We start from the raw sequence: 15260 nt of genomic DNA on the forward strand, positions 1-15260 counted from the left end.
CGCCACAACCATGCAGATGAGAATACCACCTTAGGGAATGGTGAAGCAATGTGATCAAGGAACCTGGTCTCTGAATGACCTCATGGGATAGATCTGTGTGGCAAGACTGGACTATTATATGAGAGAGAAATGGACTTCTGTATTAGTTAACTCAATGTATTTAATGAGTTAATATCTGTAAAGTGCTCAGCCACATAGGGAGTGCTAAAGAGTCCCAGTGCTGATTATTAACTGACTGCATTATATCGCATTCTGGAGGCTGTAATTCTGCTTAGTGTCTCAGGCTACCAGTATCCTATAGGAAACATGGATATAAGCAACATTAGTGCAATCTAATCCAGCTAAAATGTGTTACTACTTATTTATTCAGATTATACGGAGAAGAGGAACTAACATTACTGAACTCGCACGTGCTGGGCATTTACTGTGTCACATCTGACTCCAGGACCAGCTCCATGAGGCTCAAGAGGTGAGGAACCGGAGGGAGGTGAGGTCACTTCCTGAGATCGCTCTATACTGGGGTGGCCTGAGAGCCTACTCTTCACACGATCCTCACTGTCCCCTGACAAAGGGCAGGCTGATGGGGGGGTGGAGGGCCCGTCGTAAGCCCCCCGGAACGAGGTCACTCACATAGACGTTCGGTACTTGATGTCATCTTTCTCTGCCAGCTCTTCACAGGTGAGGCCATTGTGCTCCTTCCAGAGTCCCTGGCACTTCCTACAGGTTTCCTGGGGATAAAGGAGAGACACAAAGACAGCTCCTGGTGAGGACACACCACATAAGTTTCTGTTCTACGACAGGAAATGCGAAACGAGCTTCACGTGGCTTGAGTTCTTTCTGAGGATGATTTCTAAAGACATTTCTCAACGGAAAAGGTAAGAACCATTAGGAGAAAACACGGCGGAAATTTCTTTTCCTTAGATTAAAAAAACAAAAAAAGTGTCCCCCCATCACCCAAATTGTGTAAGGCCTTCTACAATGTCAGGAGCCACCTGAAAAACAACAACAACAAACAAAAACCACAGCAGACAGACTTATGTGAAATCGGGTTTTTACAAATAAAATCCTGGCAGCTGCCTCAGCGCAGGGCCTGTTTGGGTCTCAGAGGTTTCCGTAATCCCTACGCCCAGGGTTCCAGTGCTGCTCTGGCAAAGGAATACTTCTGCTGAACTGATGAAAGGTCTGGATTAGGATCACTAGGGATCCTGAATTAAGGGAGATACTCCCTCAGTCATCCCTCACTCACAAATACAAATATCAACCTCCACAGCTTAGCCTCATTGATAAAGGTGAATTTTAAAAAATTACTACTTTTTACTCTAGGAGGCTTTATAGTTTACAAAATACTCATCTGTGTCAGAAACGATCTCACATCTATAACAAGAATTTAAAGAAACATTAATCCAATTACATTTCCATCAAGTGGAAATTACAGCCTTACATGTACAATAGGAGAAGATGGTACTGTCCCCAGCTTTAACTGAGGACCCCATCCAGTTTGGGGGCGGGGCGGGGGCGGTGGTGGTGAAGGCTTGAGGAAATGGAGCCTGACTTCTGACAGATGAGTCAAGGGTAGCAAAGAACACCATTCTATGCAGAGAATAGAAAGAGAATACTCTGGCAGGTGAGGCTGGGCAAGTCTGGTTCCTGTGGTTGGACCGCAGAGAGGAAAAACAGGCTGGGAGAAGCCTGCAGGGACCGGTCTGCGTAGACGCGACCATCAGTTTGACCTCTGTCCTAAGAGTACCAGGAAGGCATCAAAAGGTATCAAGCATGGAAGCAACGTGGTCACGTTTGTGGTTTAAAAGATCTCTGCGTGTGGAAAACACACTGGAGAGAGGAAAGAGTGGACATGTCGAAAGACCCAACACAGAGCCCGAGAAGGCCCAGAACAAGGAGGTAGGTGAGGATGGGAAGGGATGTTGACTGACTGGAGAGAAATTCAGGAAGGTGTCAAGGATGAGGTCTTAGTTTCCGGTTTGTACAACCCAAGACAGAGATGGAGCTTGGCAACAATGGAAAAGGTCTGGCTTGGCCTTTTGTGGGACCCCACCGGCAATGTCAGGCGGTGAGCTGGGTGTAAATGTTCAGCATTTGGGAGTGGCTGGGCTAGAGGTCGCCAGGAGACACACTAGATTTTATCTTTAAAAATTTTTTAAATGTTTATTTATTTTTGAGACAGAGACAGAGTGTGAGCAGGGGAAGGGCAGAGAGAGAGGGAGACACAGAATCGGAAGCAGGCTGCAGGCTCTGAGCTGTCAGCACAGAGCCCGACGCGGGGCTTGAACCCACAAACAGCGGGATCATGACCTGAGCCAAAGTCAGACGCTTAACCGAATGAACCACTCAGGTGCCCTTAGATTATATCTTGATGTCAATTCTAGAAACATCTCCCACTGCTGTACTCCCCACTTACTACTGAATTTTCTCCAACACATACTGCTCAAATGACTCAACAAGGCAGAGAACAGTATGTACAGTACAGACACGGTACATAACAAAGGTGGTGGGGGGAGAATATCGCGACACATCAAGTCAACCTGAAGAGTTACCTAAGAAATTGGTAGCACCGATTGTCCCAAGTGGCTGGAAGGCAGGGGTGAAGACTTCTTACTGCAGGTTCTTTTCACCCTTTTTTTTCAACGTTTTTTTTTTTTTTTTTTTTAATTTATTTTTGGGACAGAGAGAGACAGAGCATGAACGGGGGAGGGGCAGAGACAGAGGGAGACACAGAGTCAGAAACAGGCTCCAGGCTCTGAGCCATCAGCCCAGAGCCCGACGCGGGGCTCGAACTCACGGACCGCGAGATTGTGACCTGGCTGAAGTCGGACGCTTAACCGACTGCGCCACCCAGGCGCCCCTCTTTTCACCTTTTGAATCTTATACCATATAAATGTACTGTCTAATAAAAAATGAGTAGCATTTAAAAAGAGACAGAGAGTGAAATGAAGTGGGCTGCTCGGGGAGCTGAGAACGTGGACGGCCCCTTTGGTAGATGTTGTAAACGGGCTCCAATCAGTGGAAGGGGGTGGGTGGAGGTAGAGAGGAGCTGATCAGAAATTCAGTATTACACGCCACTGCTTCTAAGGGATGCAGTGCTCTCTGTTCTCCTACCTACATTCCCCGCTGGTGAACAAAGGCTAAATCGGTAATGACTTAATTACTAAACACCAAAATGCAAAGCAGCCCCAAACCCATTTTTAAAAGACCTTGTGCCTGACTATTCTGGGAAACTGAAGGATAAACAACAGCTGGAGAATAGATGAGCTGGTATCTGGATCCTAACCTTCAAAACAATACTAACCTAGCCACCCACCAGGAACAACAGCTTGACAACAATGTGCGGCCTTCAGACAGCGCTTTTCAGCATTCTCGGTGATGCAGTTATTAATTCATGGGACCTTCTTTGTAAGGAAGAACCCATTTTCTAGGTGAGACACTGTCCGTGAGAGCAAGATGGCCTGGCCAAATGGAGTCCGTCGTGAACGGTCATACACATGATAGGACACCACCACCACTCACTTCTAAAATCACAGCGGTTCTCCTGCAGCTCCAGAGGCGGATTTCCTGCCACGGTGCTTCTCACTGAAGGGCCCAGGGTTCCCAGAGGATAAAACTGAAATGTCTTTGGAAGAGACTAGCGATGCATTGAAACCCACAATTAAAATAAGGCGAGAGAAAAGCAGTTTGGGTAGATTTAACATTTGGAGCTGTGTTGTTTCTTTAAAATGTATCTTCTCTTCTAAACACAACATGTATTTCACCAAATAGTAATTCTCTCCTCTCAAGCGCGGCTCGGCTTCGTTCTCAGACTCAACAAATGCTTAAACAATATTAGGCAGAAGAAATATTCTCGATCGCTTCTAACACAAGGATAATTATGTTCTTCAAAGTGAGGTTAATGAGAACGTCCCAAGGACCATTGTGGAAAGCAGAGTATTCTGCCATGTTAACTTCAAAACTCGAAGGACAAGCGTATCCTGGCTATCAAATCTAACCGGAGACCATGCTCTCCATCACCTGCGTGCATTTTCGTATCAGGAGGAAAAGGTGACTTCATCATCATCCCAATATAACAAAGAAGGCGGCTCCTTCCTTCTGAACAGAGGAGGGCACCCACACACCGATGCAGTCAGTAAGGACTGCTATTCCATCTGTGTTCTTCACGGCCTCGGAGAGATTTCTGGTTAAGTTTTCTTTTGCCCTTTCGTCCTCAAGATGCATCAACCTGTTCTGACTACTCACTGAGGCCTCAACTCTGCTATACAAAGAAAACACTCCAGAGCCTCCCTTCAACCACTTTCTGCTGCTTCAGTAATGTTTTATGGGCAAGGCAGAAGATTAAGCTTGGTTTCAGATGACCCTGTCAGGGAGCTGAGAGTTCGTCAACACAAACAGCTTCCTCCAAGAGCAGCCAACACTGTCCCTGGTCGTCACCTCGTCTACGCACAGCAAGGCTTCCTGATGCTGGCAAAGAACCCGAGAGAAGATAAGACCAAGAGTCCAAGTCACTAGACCCTGCCTTTGTCACTCGCTGCCCTCCAGGCCTCTTCGGAAGTTGCCCGGCTCTCCGTGTACCTTGCATCTCACTTGTGGGCCTTCCAGCCTGGTCCAGAAAGTGGAATACAGCAGAAACTGCTCACTTATTTTTAAATGGTTGTCCAGTGAAACTTCTAGATCTACCCTCCAGAGTGGAGAAGTTGCTGACCCAGATACGGAGCATTAGGCTGTGGCCAATTCAAACAGAATCCTTGCATCTCAAGCTGCTTTGCTATCTCAGGCACTCCCAAAAATGCTGGGTCTGGAAATTCCCAAACCACACCCCCCTTTTCTTTTTTAAATGTTTGTTTATTTTTGAGAGAGAGAGAGAGAGACAGAGTGTGAGTGGGGGAGGAGCAGGGAGAGAGGGAGACACAGAATCCAAAGCAGGGTCCAGGCTCCGAGCTGTCAGCACAGAGCCTGACGCGGGGCTTGAACCCACAAACTGTGAGATCATGACCTGAGTTGAAGTCAGACGCTCAACCAACTGACCCACCCAGGCGCCCCACTCCCAGACCCCTTAAAGCAGAAGACGAGGCCCGGGTACCTGACTATTCACAAATGCTTAGCAAACAACTCCAGCAGCCAAAGGGCCACTGCGTTCAGGCCACAATGTCTCTCAGCCGTCAAGGTTACCAGTTTTCCCCACCTCCAGGTCCAAATGACACACGGACCAAGTCCAGGCAAGAGCCCGATTTTAAGACAGGAAAACAGACAATGAGACTGATGTTGGAACCCTTGAGAATCGATAATGGCTGGCAAACTCAAAGCTCAGCAGAACTGGGGCCTTTCCTTCCTTTAACTGAGGAAATCCGAGAACTTCTATTTTTCCCAGGGTAAGGATGCACACGGTCTCTCGAGGAAGTCAGATATGTAGCGAGCCAAGCGGAGCAGAGTGGAGTTAAGCGTAATAGGGCGCTCGTGCACACACGAGATGGCAAAGTGGGGGAGGAACTAGGTCAGACAAGGGTTCTTTGAGGAGTGGGCATCTTCACAGGACTGAATAAAACAAGTATCACGAGTTAGGAGAACACCCAGGCAACCAATACAGTACTCCTCCTATTGGGATTGACACCTGTCTGTGAAGTGCCCTTCGCAGCTACAGCAGCCATCAACGCCAAGTATCTAAAGTGCAGAACCAGATCCCCAAACGCTTCAACTATGAAACACACTTCATGTTAATATTTTAATGCACACAAAAGGATTCACATCATTCTATAAAATTATTTGAGTAGGCTTTCATCTCACCGTCTTAAATTTTCTGTATTTAAGCATGCTTTGCAATATATGTCACAACAGTAGCACTCACACACACTTTGTAAACATACATACACCAGGGGGGTTTCTGCTCTACACCATCCTTCTGAGGCAGTGAGCAATCACAATGTTGTACATCTCCTGCTCTATATACTGGAAGGTCACGGAAGGGATCGAGACAGGGCAGCAGCAATCTGTCCGGGGGCTTGTGTTTCAGAAAGCTTTCATGAATGGCAGAAGCTAGACCAGAGGCGGGAGGATGGCTGAGCAACAACTGGAAGAGTCCACGGGAAAGATGAGGGCGAGAGAAACCTGCAGTGGATTCTGGGGTTCTGTGACAACCTATGACAACCCTGGGCCGGTGGAAGCATGAACCTGGTTGGACCAGGTGATGCAGGAGCAGCAGATGTGAGTGAGGGTGGGAGGCAGAGGTGAGAACGTAAGTTTAATTAGAAAAAAAAAATTGTATTTAAGTGTTTATTTTATTTTAACATTTATTGATTTCTGTGAGACAGAGGAGTGGGAGAGGGACAGGGAGAGGGGGAGACACAGAATCCGAAGCAGGCTCCAGGCTCTGAACTGGCAGCGCAGAGTCTGATGCGGGGCTGGAACTTATGGACCACAAGATAGTGACCGGAGCTGAGGTCAGATGCTTAACTGACTGAGCCACCCAGGTGCCCCAATGTAAGTTTAATTTTAAACTAGCTTATTTATTCACTCTTTTTAAAAGTAATTTTTAAGAGATTTTATTAAAATATTTAAATTTATTTTGAGAGACAGAGAGAGAGAGCGAGTGAGCATGGGGTAGGGGCAGAGAGAGAGGGAGAGAGAATCTCCAGCAGGCTTTGCACTCAGAGCCTGATGTGGGGCTCAAATTCACAAACCATGAGATCATGACCTGAGCTGAAGTCGGACGCTTAACCGACTGAGCCACCCAGGCGTCCCAAACATTTTTTTAAAAGCAGGCTTCATGCCCACCATGGAGCCCAACGTGGGGCTTGAACTCACGACCCTGAGATCAAGACCTGAGCTGAGATCAAGAGGACGCATAAGTGACTCAACACTCACTTGTCATATGCTGAGATACTGGGGACAGCAATAGGCAAGTCAGACTCTACCTTTTCTTTCGTTCTTCTTTTTTTTTTTTTTTAAGTAATCTCTACACTCATTGTGGGGTTTGACCTCAGGACCCTGAGATTAAGACTCACAGGCTCCAGTTGGGCACCCCATTACCTTCTTGAAGCATATGTTCTAGTGAAGGAGAGAAATCTGGGGCAAACAGGGATCTGGGGCAACTACGACAGCAATGGGAACATTTCAGAAGAATAGCACTGGGTGCTGTGAGCGTGAAATAGCACTTACATTAGCCTGGAGATCAGGAAAGCCTTTTTGAGGATGTGACACTGAAGCACAGCCCTGAAGTGTGTGCAGATTTAGCCAGGTATGGAGGAAGGGTGTTCCAGGCAGAGGGAAGGGGGTATGTGAAGGCCTGACGAAGGAGAGGACCTGTCTCACTGGAGGAGCACAGTGGAAGCTGGTACGGCTGGAGCTCAAAGGGCAGGGCCGAGTGGCCAGTGAATCCTGCTTCCTGCTGCAGGCATGGAGTCGAGAAGGAAGAGTCTGGAAAGCTGGGGCATGGGTGGGAAATGCAATGATTTGACTTACATTTTCTTAAGTTGATTTATTTATTTTGAGAAACAGAGAGGGGGAGAGAGAATCCCAAGCAGACTCCACAATGACAGTGCAGAGCCAGACATGGGGTTTGAACTCATGGACCTCGAGATCATGACCGGAGCCTAAATCGAGAGTTGGAAGCTCAACTGACTGAGCCACCCAGGGGTCCCTTGACTTACCTTTTCAAAAGCTCATGCTGGCTGCACAGGCAGGGAATGGCTCCTGGGGGTGGGGACGAGGCTGTAGGACCTTGCAGCAGCCTCCTCACTAAAATTAGGGCCAAGTACATAACTTCTAGGGGGACAAGCCCTAGAGTGTGGATTTGATTCTTGGCCAGACTTCCTTCACAGCCCTCTACAAATAAGGCTATGACCTACTTCCTGAAACAGGCTGCCAACAATGAGCCGACCTGGCAGGGGTGAGGCTGGCCTGTGACTGGGGAAATGGCACCAGGCCTATCTTTCCTTGTTAGGAATAAGAGAATCGCTTTTCCAACATCTCTTCAAGAAGAGACTTTAAGAAGTGGATTTTCAGCTTTGTGTCTTTAGATAAGCTTCCCATTGAAATGTCTGTATGGAAGGGGGGAAAAAAAAGGGAGCGTCTTTTTTTTTTTTTTTTTTTTTTTAAAGACTTCATGTTTTGCAAGTATTCTCGTGGCTCAACTGGTTGAGTGTCTGCCTCTGGATTTCGACTCAGGCCACGATCTCATGGTTTGTGAGTTCGAGCGCCATGTTGGGGTCCGCACTGACAGCATGGAGCCTCCTTGGGATTCTCTCTCTCCCTCTCTCTCCTCCCCTCCTATCTCTCTCTTTCTCTAAAAAAAAAAAAAAAAAAGAAAAGAAAAGAAAAGAAAAGAAAAGAAAAGAAAAGAAAAGAAAAGAAAAGAAAAGAAAAGAAAAAAAAGTATTCTTTACACCCAACGTGGGGCTCAAACCCAAAACCCGGACATCAAGAGCCACGTGCTCTACTGACTGAGCCAGCCACGGGAAGGGGGCATCTTTAACATGCGTCCTGAGCTCACACACCCCTCCCGCTGCCCCGCGTCACCGGCTCAAACTCCAAACCAGTACAGGGTGCTTCAGACCCATGTCACTCAGTCTTCACGGCAATAAGGGAAGTATGGACCGTCAGGTCGCCATTCTTTTCCATAGAGTAGGCAAGAAAAGGCAGGCTGAGGGAGGCAATTTCACTTGTTTAAGGTTTTGGAGCCACGGACTCAGTCTGCTTGATTCCAAGTCCACTTGCTCTTTCCACGCCGTTCTCACTGCCTGCCAGCACGGGGCCTGCCAGCAAGAACAGGTCATTGTTTAGTGGAAAACCCGAGGGCACAAGGGTATGAGACAAGCCCTGAGGTTACAATGGGCATCTTGTGTGAGAGCAGATGAAAGGGCGGCCAGGCCCCGAGGGGCAGGCGGTGCGACAGGGCGGATAACCAGCTGCAGCTGCTTCCCCGTGCCTCCCGGAGGCTGGGAATGACCCAGCAGGGGCAGGATGCGCTAGGACTGAACCCGAGGACACCATTTCTTAACGATAATGACAGGAACCTGCTAGTCACAGCGAACTCAGACGGGACACATGCGAGGAAGTAGCTTTTCCTGCGACCTCTGGCCAGCTGCACGGCTGCGGGGGCACAGAAGGAAGCGGGCTGTTAGACTGCCGTTAGACATGCAGACAGGTTTCGTGTGAGCATTCCACAGCAGAACCACGCATCGCTACTTGGTCCTTCCGTCACCCAGTCCCTGGGCCTTTATTTAAAAGAAAAAAATTTTTAATGTTGATTTATTTTTGAGAGAGAGAGAGACCGAGCATGAGTGGGGGAGGGGCGGAGAAGGAGACAGAATCTGAAGCAGGCTCCAAGCTCTGAGCTGTCAGCACAGAGCCCGATGTGGGGCTCGAACCCATGAGCTGTAAGATCATGACCTGAGCCGAAGTGGGACGCTTAACCGATTCGGCCACCCAGGCGCCCCTCCCCTAATGCCCTGGGCCTTTATTTGTAAGTACTTGCCCCTCACTTCCCTGAAGGTGGCCATGATGATGATGTACGAAGACTTGCTAATGACAGCGCCTGAGACCATCATACCGCCGTGTCTGCTCTGGGGGACGTTTTGTTCCCAGTGACACTGGTGAGGGAGACAAGTTCTGTACTGAAAGAAACGATGACATTCCTCCTTCCGTCCCCTGCCCCCTTCAGTAAACACCTCCTGAGACAGCGAGGCTGCCACCTCGACCAGGCTCTATTCTCAGCAAAGGGATCAGTGGACAAATGAGGTCGCTGCTCCTTATGGTCTCCGCTCCGACCAACAAGTAGATAAACATCCACTCTGCAGGAAGACCGTGAAGAACACACAGGGCACGAGCGGGGGCGGGGAGGCTGCCATTTTACACTGGGGTGAAGGACGCCGGCCTGGTGCTCAGGTGGCGATCCAGTCTGAACCCGAAGGGGATCTAGCAGAGTGGAAGCAAGGGAGTGGGATGACCTGGGACAGCAGGAAAGGAGCTCAGAGAAGCAGCCCCCGGGGGCTTCGTGGCTGATCCTGAGCCAGCACCCAGGGCCAGCACAGTTGGCCTCCTGTCAGGACACACACCTGACACCCTTGACCTCGCAATGCACTGCCTGCGTGTCCTTTTTCTTCTGGCAACGCCTACCCATCAGTTCTCATCTCAAACGCTAGGGGCTCTGGGCGACGCAAATGACCTGGGCGAGAGCTGGCACTCTTTCCCTGGACTCCTCGAGCACTTGGCTCCCACTCTATCACAGCTCTTTTAAGTGTCTCGTAATTATCTGATTACATCACATCTCCAAGGAGCCAAGCACTCCTTGCAGGCAAAGACTATGCTCTGCTGATCACTACGGACGGACTTGGAACGGAAGATTCAATTAATCTGTTCAAAAAACAGCACCCTTTGAACGCCTACTTCGTGCCACACGGGGATGTACTGGTGAGTAAGCCAGCAGATTTCTGGATCACAAGGTGCTTACAGCCTACCGCGCTGTCTCAGGTGTCTCTGGATTTCCATGGCCATGCGCTAAGTCTGAGCCACGCGAGGGAGCGAGTGCATGAAAAACCTCAGATGAAGGCTGTCAATACAAAGCACGTTCCTCTTTATGCAGAGTTACAAACACACCTCCCACCCTTACTCCTGGGACTTCTGCATTTTGTATGTGAAAAAGGCATTTGAAATCTCTTAGTAAACGGATTCCCTTCCCCAAAGAATATTATCTCCTCCTTATCAGGCCTTCATATTTATAATCATGCAAAATACAATGATGAGTTTATGAGAAAATCAAGTCATATACAATATACTTTCAGAGGGTGCCTGGCTTGCTCCGCTGGTAGAGTACACAACTCTTGAACTCCGGGTCATGAGTTCAAGGCCCATGCTGGGTACAGAGCTCACTTAACAAGAATCAATGTTATATATATATATATAAAAAAACCTTTCAGGTTGTGTCACCGCAGCTTGTGCCTTAAGGATACAGGTTATGTCTTTCTTACAGAGGCTCCTTTCCTTGCTCCCCCAATTCCCTTTACCAATCCAATGCACAAAACTGTCACGATCAGTTATTCCCAAGGAGCTAATGGCCAAATGCCTGCGGATGGTGCCTGAGAAAGTCCCGAATCTCTGAATTCCAAGGTCCTTCGTTGGCTTTAACCTACAGCCTCAACATGTAGAAACAGATAGCTCTTCATTTCGGACAAGAGGTGCTTCACTAACAGTAGTGCCTACTAACTCGTTGCGCCTTTGAGAACCTCTCCGGTTGAAAGTCAGGACCGAAAAATCAGTCCGCCGCGCTCTCTCCCTCTCCCACCCAGGGCTCTCGTCGGTTACCACCTGAGGTCAGACTGCAGGTTCCTCTGGCCCCCAGCCACCAGAACAAGACGGTCTAGTCTGCCTGGGCCCATTTTTCTTAAAGGGCAAAAGAAATGTGAGCATTAATTCTTTTAATGATGTTCTGTAATTACCTGATTACATCACATCCCCACATGGAGCCAAGCTCACCTTGCAGCCATTTCTCTTCCCCTCAAAGTAACAATCCCTGAGGCAGAAGAACGTTCTTTTCTTTTCTTTCTTTATTTTTTAAAGTTTATTTATTTTGAGAGAGGGAGAGAGAGGGAGAATGAGGGAGAGAGAGAGGAGAGAGAGGAGAGAGAGACAGATGAACAGAGGGAGGGCAGAGAGAATCCCAAGCGGGCTGGCTCCATGCTGACGCGGGGCTCATTCTCACACACTGTGAGATCATGACCTGAACTGAAATCAAGAGTCAGATGCGTCAACAACTTGAGCCACACAGGCGCCCAGAACCTTTTGATTTCTAAACGCAGAAATTCAAATCTGGACATGGCCAGGTGACAGGTCTAGGCAACATTACTGAGGAAGAGACTTCTTCGGGAAAGATTTCACACTGTTCTTACTTTTTGATGGTTATACATACAGACACTAAATTAATTTTCAAAAAAATGTGTGCCCTGGATGCATACCCTCCCATTTCTAGATACAGAAGCAGACTTTGAAAAAAGAAATCACCAGGGGTACCTGGCTGGCTCAGTCGGTGGAGTGTGCAACTCTTGATCTTGGGGTGTGGGTGTTGAGAAAACTTAAAAAATAAAATCTTAAAAAAGGGGGAAAAAAAGGAAAACAAATCTCTAAACCTCTAAACCTCACTCTCGTAGATTGGAAAGAAGCCAAGCATTCCTCTCCTTTAGGTTCATTTAGGATTAGGTGACAAATTGGAATGGGGGACTTCAAATTTGGTTTCTGTACTAATGCTGCCCCCTAGGGATAGAAGTTAAAAAGGCACCAAGACTCACAGAGATGCATGCTGCCGAGGACAGGGGAATGCTTGAGAAATTCACACGAGGAAAACCATCTACATTATGACCACAGCGCCTGCATTTTATTCTACTACGGACACCAGAGTTCTAAGATAAAGTGATATGTAAATGCTGCCTAGAATAAATGTAAGTTTAATTTTACCAGAATAACCATAAACAAAAATACCAATTCCCTTATAGAGTTATTCAAATACTGAGGACTCCTTCTCTCGAATGTCCATTTAACAGAATCACTGGGATGGTATCAGCAACACCCAGGGCAATGTCAGGAGGTGGGCGTTTACGTAGAAATTTGGAGACAAATAGGTGAGCTCCTACTAGGTACTATGACTACTGCTCTGGGTGCTGGGGAACAAAATGAAAAAATATGACCCTCCACCTTCATGGGAGCTACTGGAGACAATGTCACATAAAATACATATAGGACATGATTTTAGGTGCTAAGGAGAAAATTACAGGAAGGAAGAATAGTCTGGGGGTGCTGAGGTGCAGAGATCGTTCCCAATTATAGAGCAGGTGGTTGGGGAAGGCCTCTCTGAGAAGGCGTATTTAAACAAAGATGTGAGAAGGTGAGAAAGTGAGGTCTCCTTGTGACGTCTGGAGAAAGCGTTCCAGGTCACTGGAACAGCAAGGAGTGTGGAGGGAACAACAGAATGAGTGGGGTGTCTGGGGCCTGGGAGGTAATGACACAGACTGTGGCTTACACCCAGAGTAAAGAGAGGTTGAGTTGAGGATTCTCTCTACAAGGACCTGAGCAGGTTAAGTCCCAAAGAACCCTATCTGCCAGCACCCCTTTCATGGAGAGCTCTGCTGCTCTGAGCCACCTCTTTCCCAGGGCCCTGCCTTAGAGAGGGCTGATGGGCAGCAGGGCAGGGGCTGTGACTAAGCCCAGACCAAAGGGGCTTGCTCATAGCACAGTGCAACAATACAAGTTTGTGCAATCGAAGTTACTTATAGCTATGATTTTCATACTATAAATTGCAACCCACTGTTGGGTTATGAAACCATTTTAGTAGATTATGACCAGTGTTTATTTGTTCACTTTTTTTTTTATTTTTTATTAAAAAAATTTTTTTTCATGTTTATTTATTTTTAAGACAGAGACAGACAGAGCATGAACAGGGGAGGGTCAGAGAGAGAGGGAGACACAGAATCCAAAACGGGCACCAGGCTCTGAGCTGTCAGCACAGAGCCTGACGCGGGGCTCGAACTCACGGACCGCCAGATCATGACCTGGGCTGAAGTCAGATGCTCAATCGACTGAGCCACCCAGGTGCCCCTTACTTGTTCACTTTTTTTAAGTTTATTTTATTTTTGAGAGAGAGCACGTGTGTGAGTAGGGGAGAGATGGGGGGAGGATGGACAGAGGATCTGAAGCGGGTTCTGTGCTGACAGCAAGAGCCTGATTCAGGGCTCGAACTCACAGACCATGAAATCATGACCTGAGCCGAAATTGGATGCTTAACCTCCTGAAGCACCCAGGTGCCTTTTTTTTTCTTTTTTAGAAATGTTTTGAATCTTTATTTTTGAGAGAGAGAGAGAGAGAGAGAGAGAGAGAGAGAGAGAGAGAGACAGTGTTAGCACAGAGCCCAATGTGAGGCTTGAACTCACCAAGTGCGAGATCTGAGCCACCCAGGTGCCCCTTTTTCTTAAAAAAAAAAAAAAAAAATGTTTCTTTATTTTGAGAGGGAGTGGGGGGGAGGAGAGAGAGAGAAAAAGAGAAAGAGGGAGGGAATGAGCAGGGGGAGGGGCAGAGAGAGGGAGAGAGAGAATCCCAAGCAGGCTCCACGCGGTCGGCACGGAGCCCGACTGGCGGCTTGATCTCATGAATGGTAAGATCATGACCTGAGCTGAAATCAAGAGTTGGACGCTTCACCAACTGAGCCACCCAGGCACCCCTTGTTTATTTGTCAAACTAGAACAGAAAAGAAGATACTAGAGTTCATACCAAATGTCAGGTACAGGTTTTGTAAAATCACTGTTCTGGTTACATACATGTAAGTTATTTACATACATATTGGTTTTACAGTCAAATATATTCTTACTATAGATCACAGTCAAAACAGATGGAAAGCCATTAACTTATGATTATTACAACTTCTCTAAAAACAGTTTAAGGGTTGAGAGAGGCTCTTTCTCATAATAGAAATTCCTAGGAAACACTGTCAGGAACTTAAAAATGGCCCCATCTCCGCTTTACCTCGCAGATAACGCTTTTATAGAGAGGAACATCGCAGAACAGCAGCCTTCATCAGGGCTCAGAGCAAAGTAATGTATTAGGAAGTGATGGATCTAATAACAGATTATTTCAAACTGTCAAAGATAAACACTGCTAGGACACGGGGGGAAACAAGCCCAATACATCTCCTCTTTGCTCAATGCAAGTGTTACTTCTGGGCTTTCTGGTACTTCTGGGGATCGCGGCCCGGCAGGAGCTGCCAGCAAAGCCGGCTCTTCCCTGCTTGGACTCCAAAGTCACCAAGCCCCGGAAGAGAGGCGCCCGATTTCAGGAAAAGCCAAAGACCCATTTCCTACAATATGCTTTGGACCGCATCTATGTTTTATGTCGTTAGCTAACTGGGCAGGGGTGCTGGGGGAGGCAGGCAATAAAAATAAAGGCCCTCACAGCCCAGCACTCAGAGAGGTCAGCTTTGCCCTCAGCATTAACATGAGAAATGCCACATATTCTCTGGGGAAGACAGACAAGCGGCAGAAGAGCTCAAGGAGCAACACGGCGGATCACACAGGACGGGCGACCAAAAAGAGCGTTCCAGTCTCATGAGCAGCTCCAACTAATCTGAGGAGCGGGAAGATGTGCCTGCGTTACCAGAGGTTAGAGAAAGGGGAAATCAGGAATGTGCCAGCCCGACCCACACTCTGAGGGAGAGGGGACTGCACTGGCCAGCTCAAGTATCTCTGGCCCTGTCACAGCTACCATCCTGCAGCAGTGACAAC

At 47.8% G+C, this 15260-nt stretch overlaps 1 protein-coding gene across 6 annotated transcripts in view; it reads right to left on the reverse strand.

Annotated features, from left to right (window-relative positions):
• Positions 1–15260, reverse strand: part of RNF216 (ring finger protein 216) — a 146381-nt gene that overhangs the window by 25909 nt on the left and 105212 nt on the right. For all 6 annotated transcript variants that reach the window (XM_045048239.1, XM_045048238.1, XM_045048237.1 and 3 more), the window contains exon 14: positions 631–728. In XM_045048239.1, coding sequence (XP_044904174.1) covers positions 631–728 — 98 coding nt within the window. The remainder of the gene's footprint in view (positions 1–630; positions 729–15260) is intronic.

The sequence above is a fragment of the Felis catus genome, chromosome E3 (assembly GCF_018350175.1).
Source record: "Felis catus isolate Fca126 chromosome E3, F.catus_Fca126_mat1.0, whole genome shotgun sequence".
Taxonomy (NCBI): Eukaryota; Metazoa; Chordata; class Mammalia; order Carnivora; family Felidae; genus Felis; species Felis catus.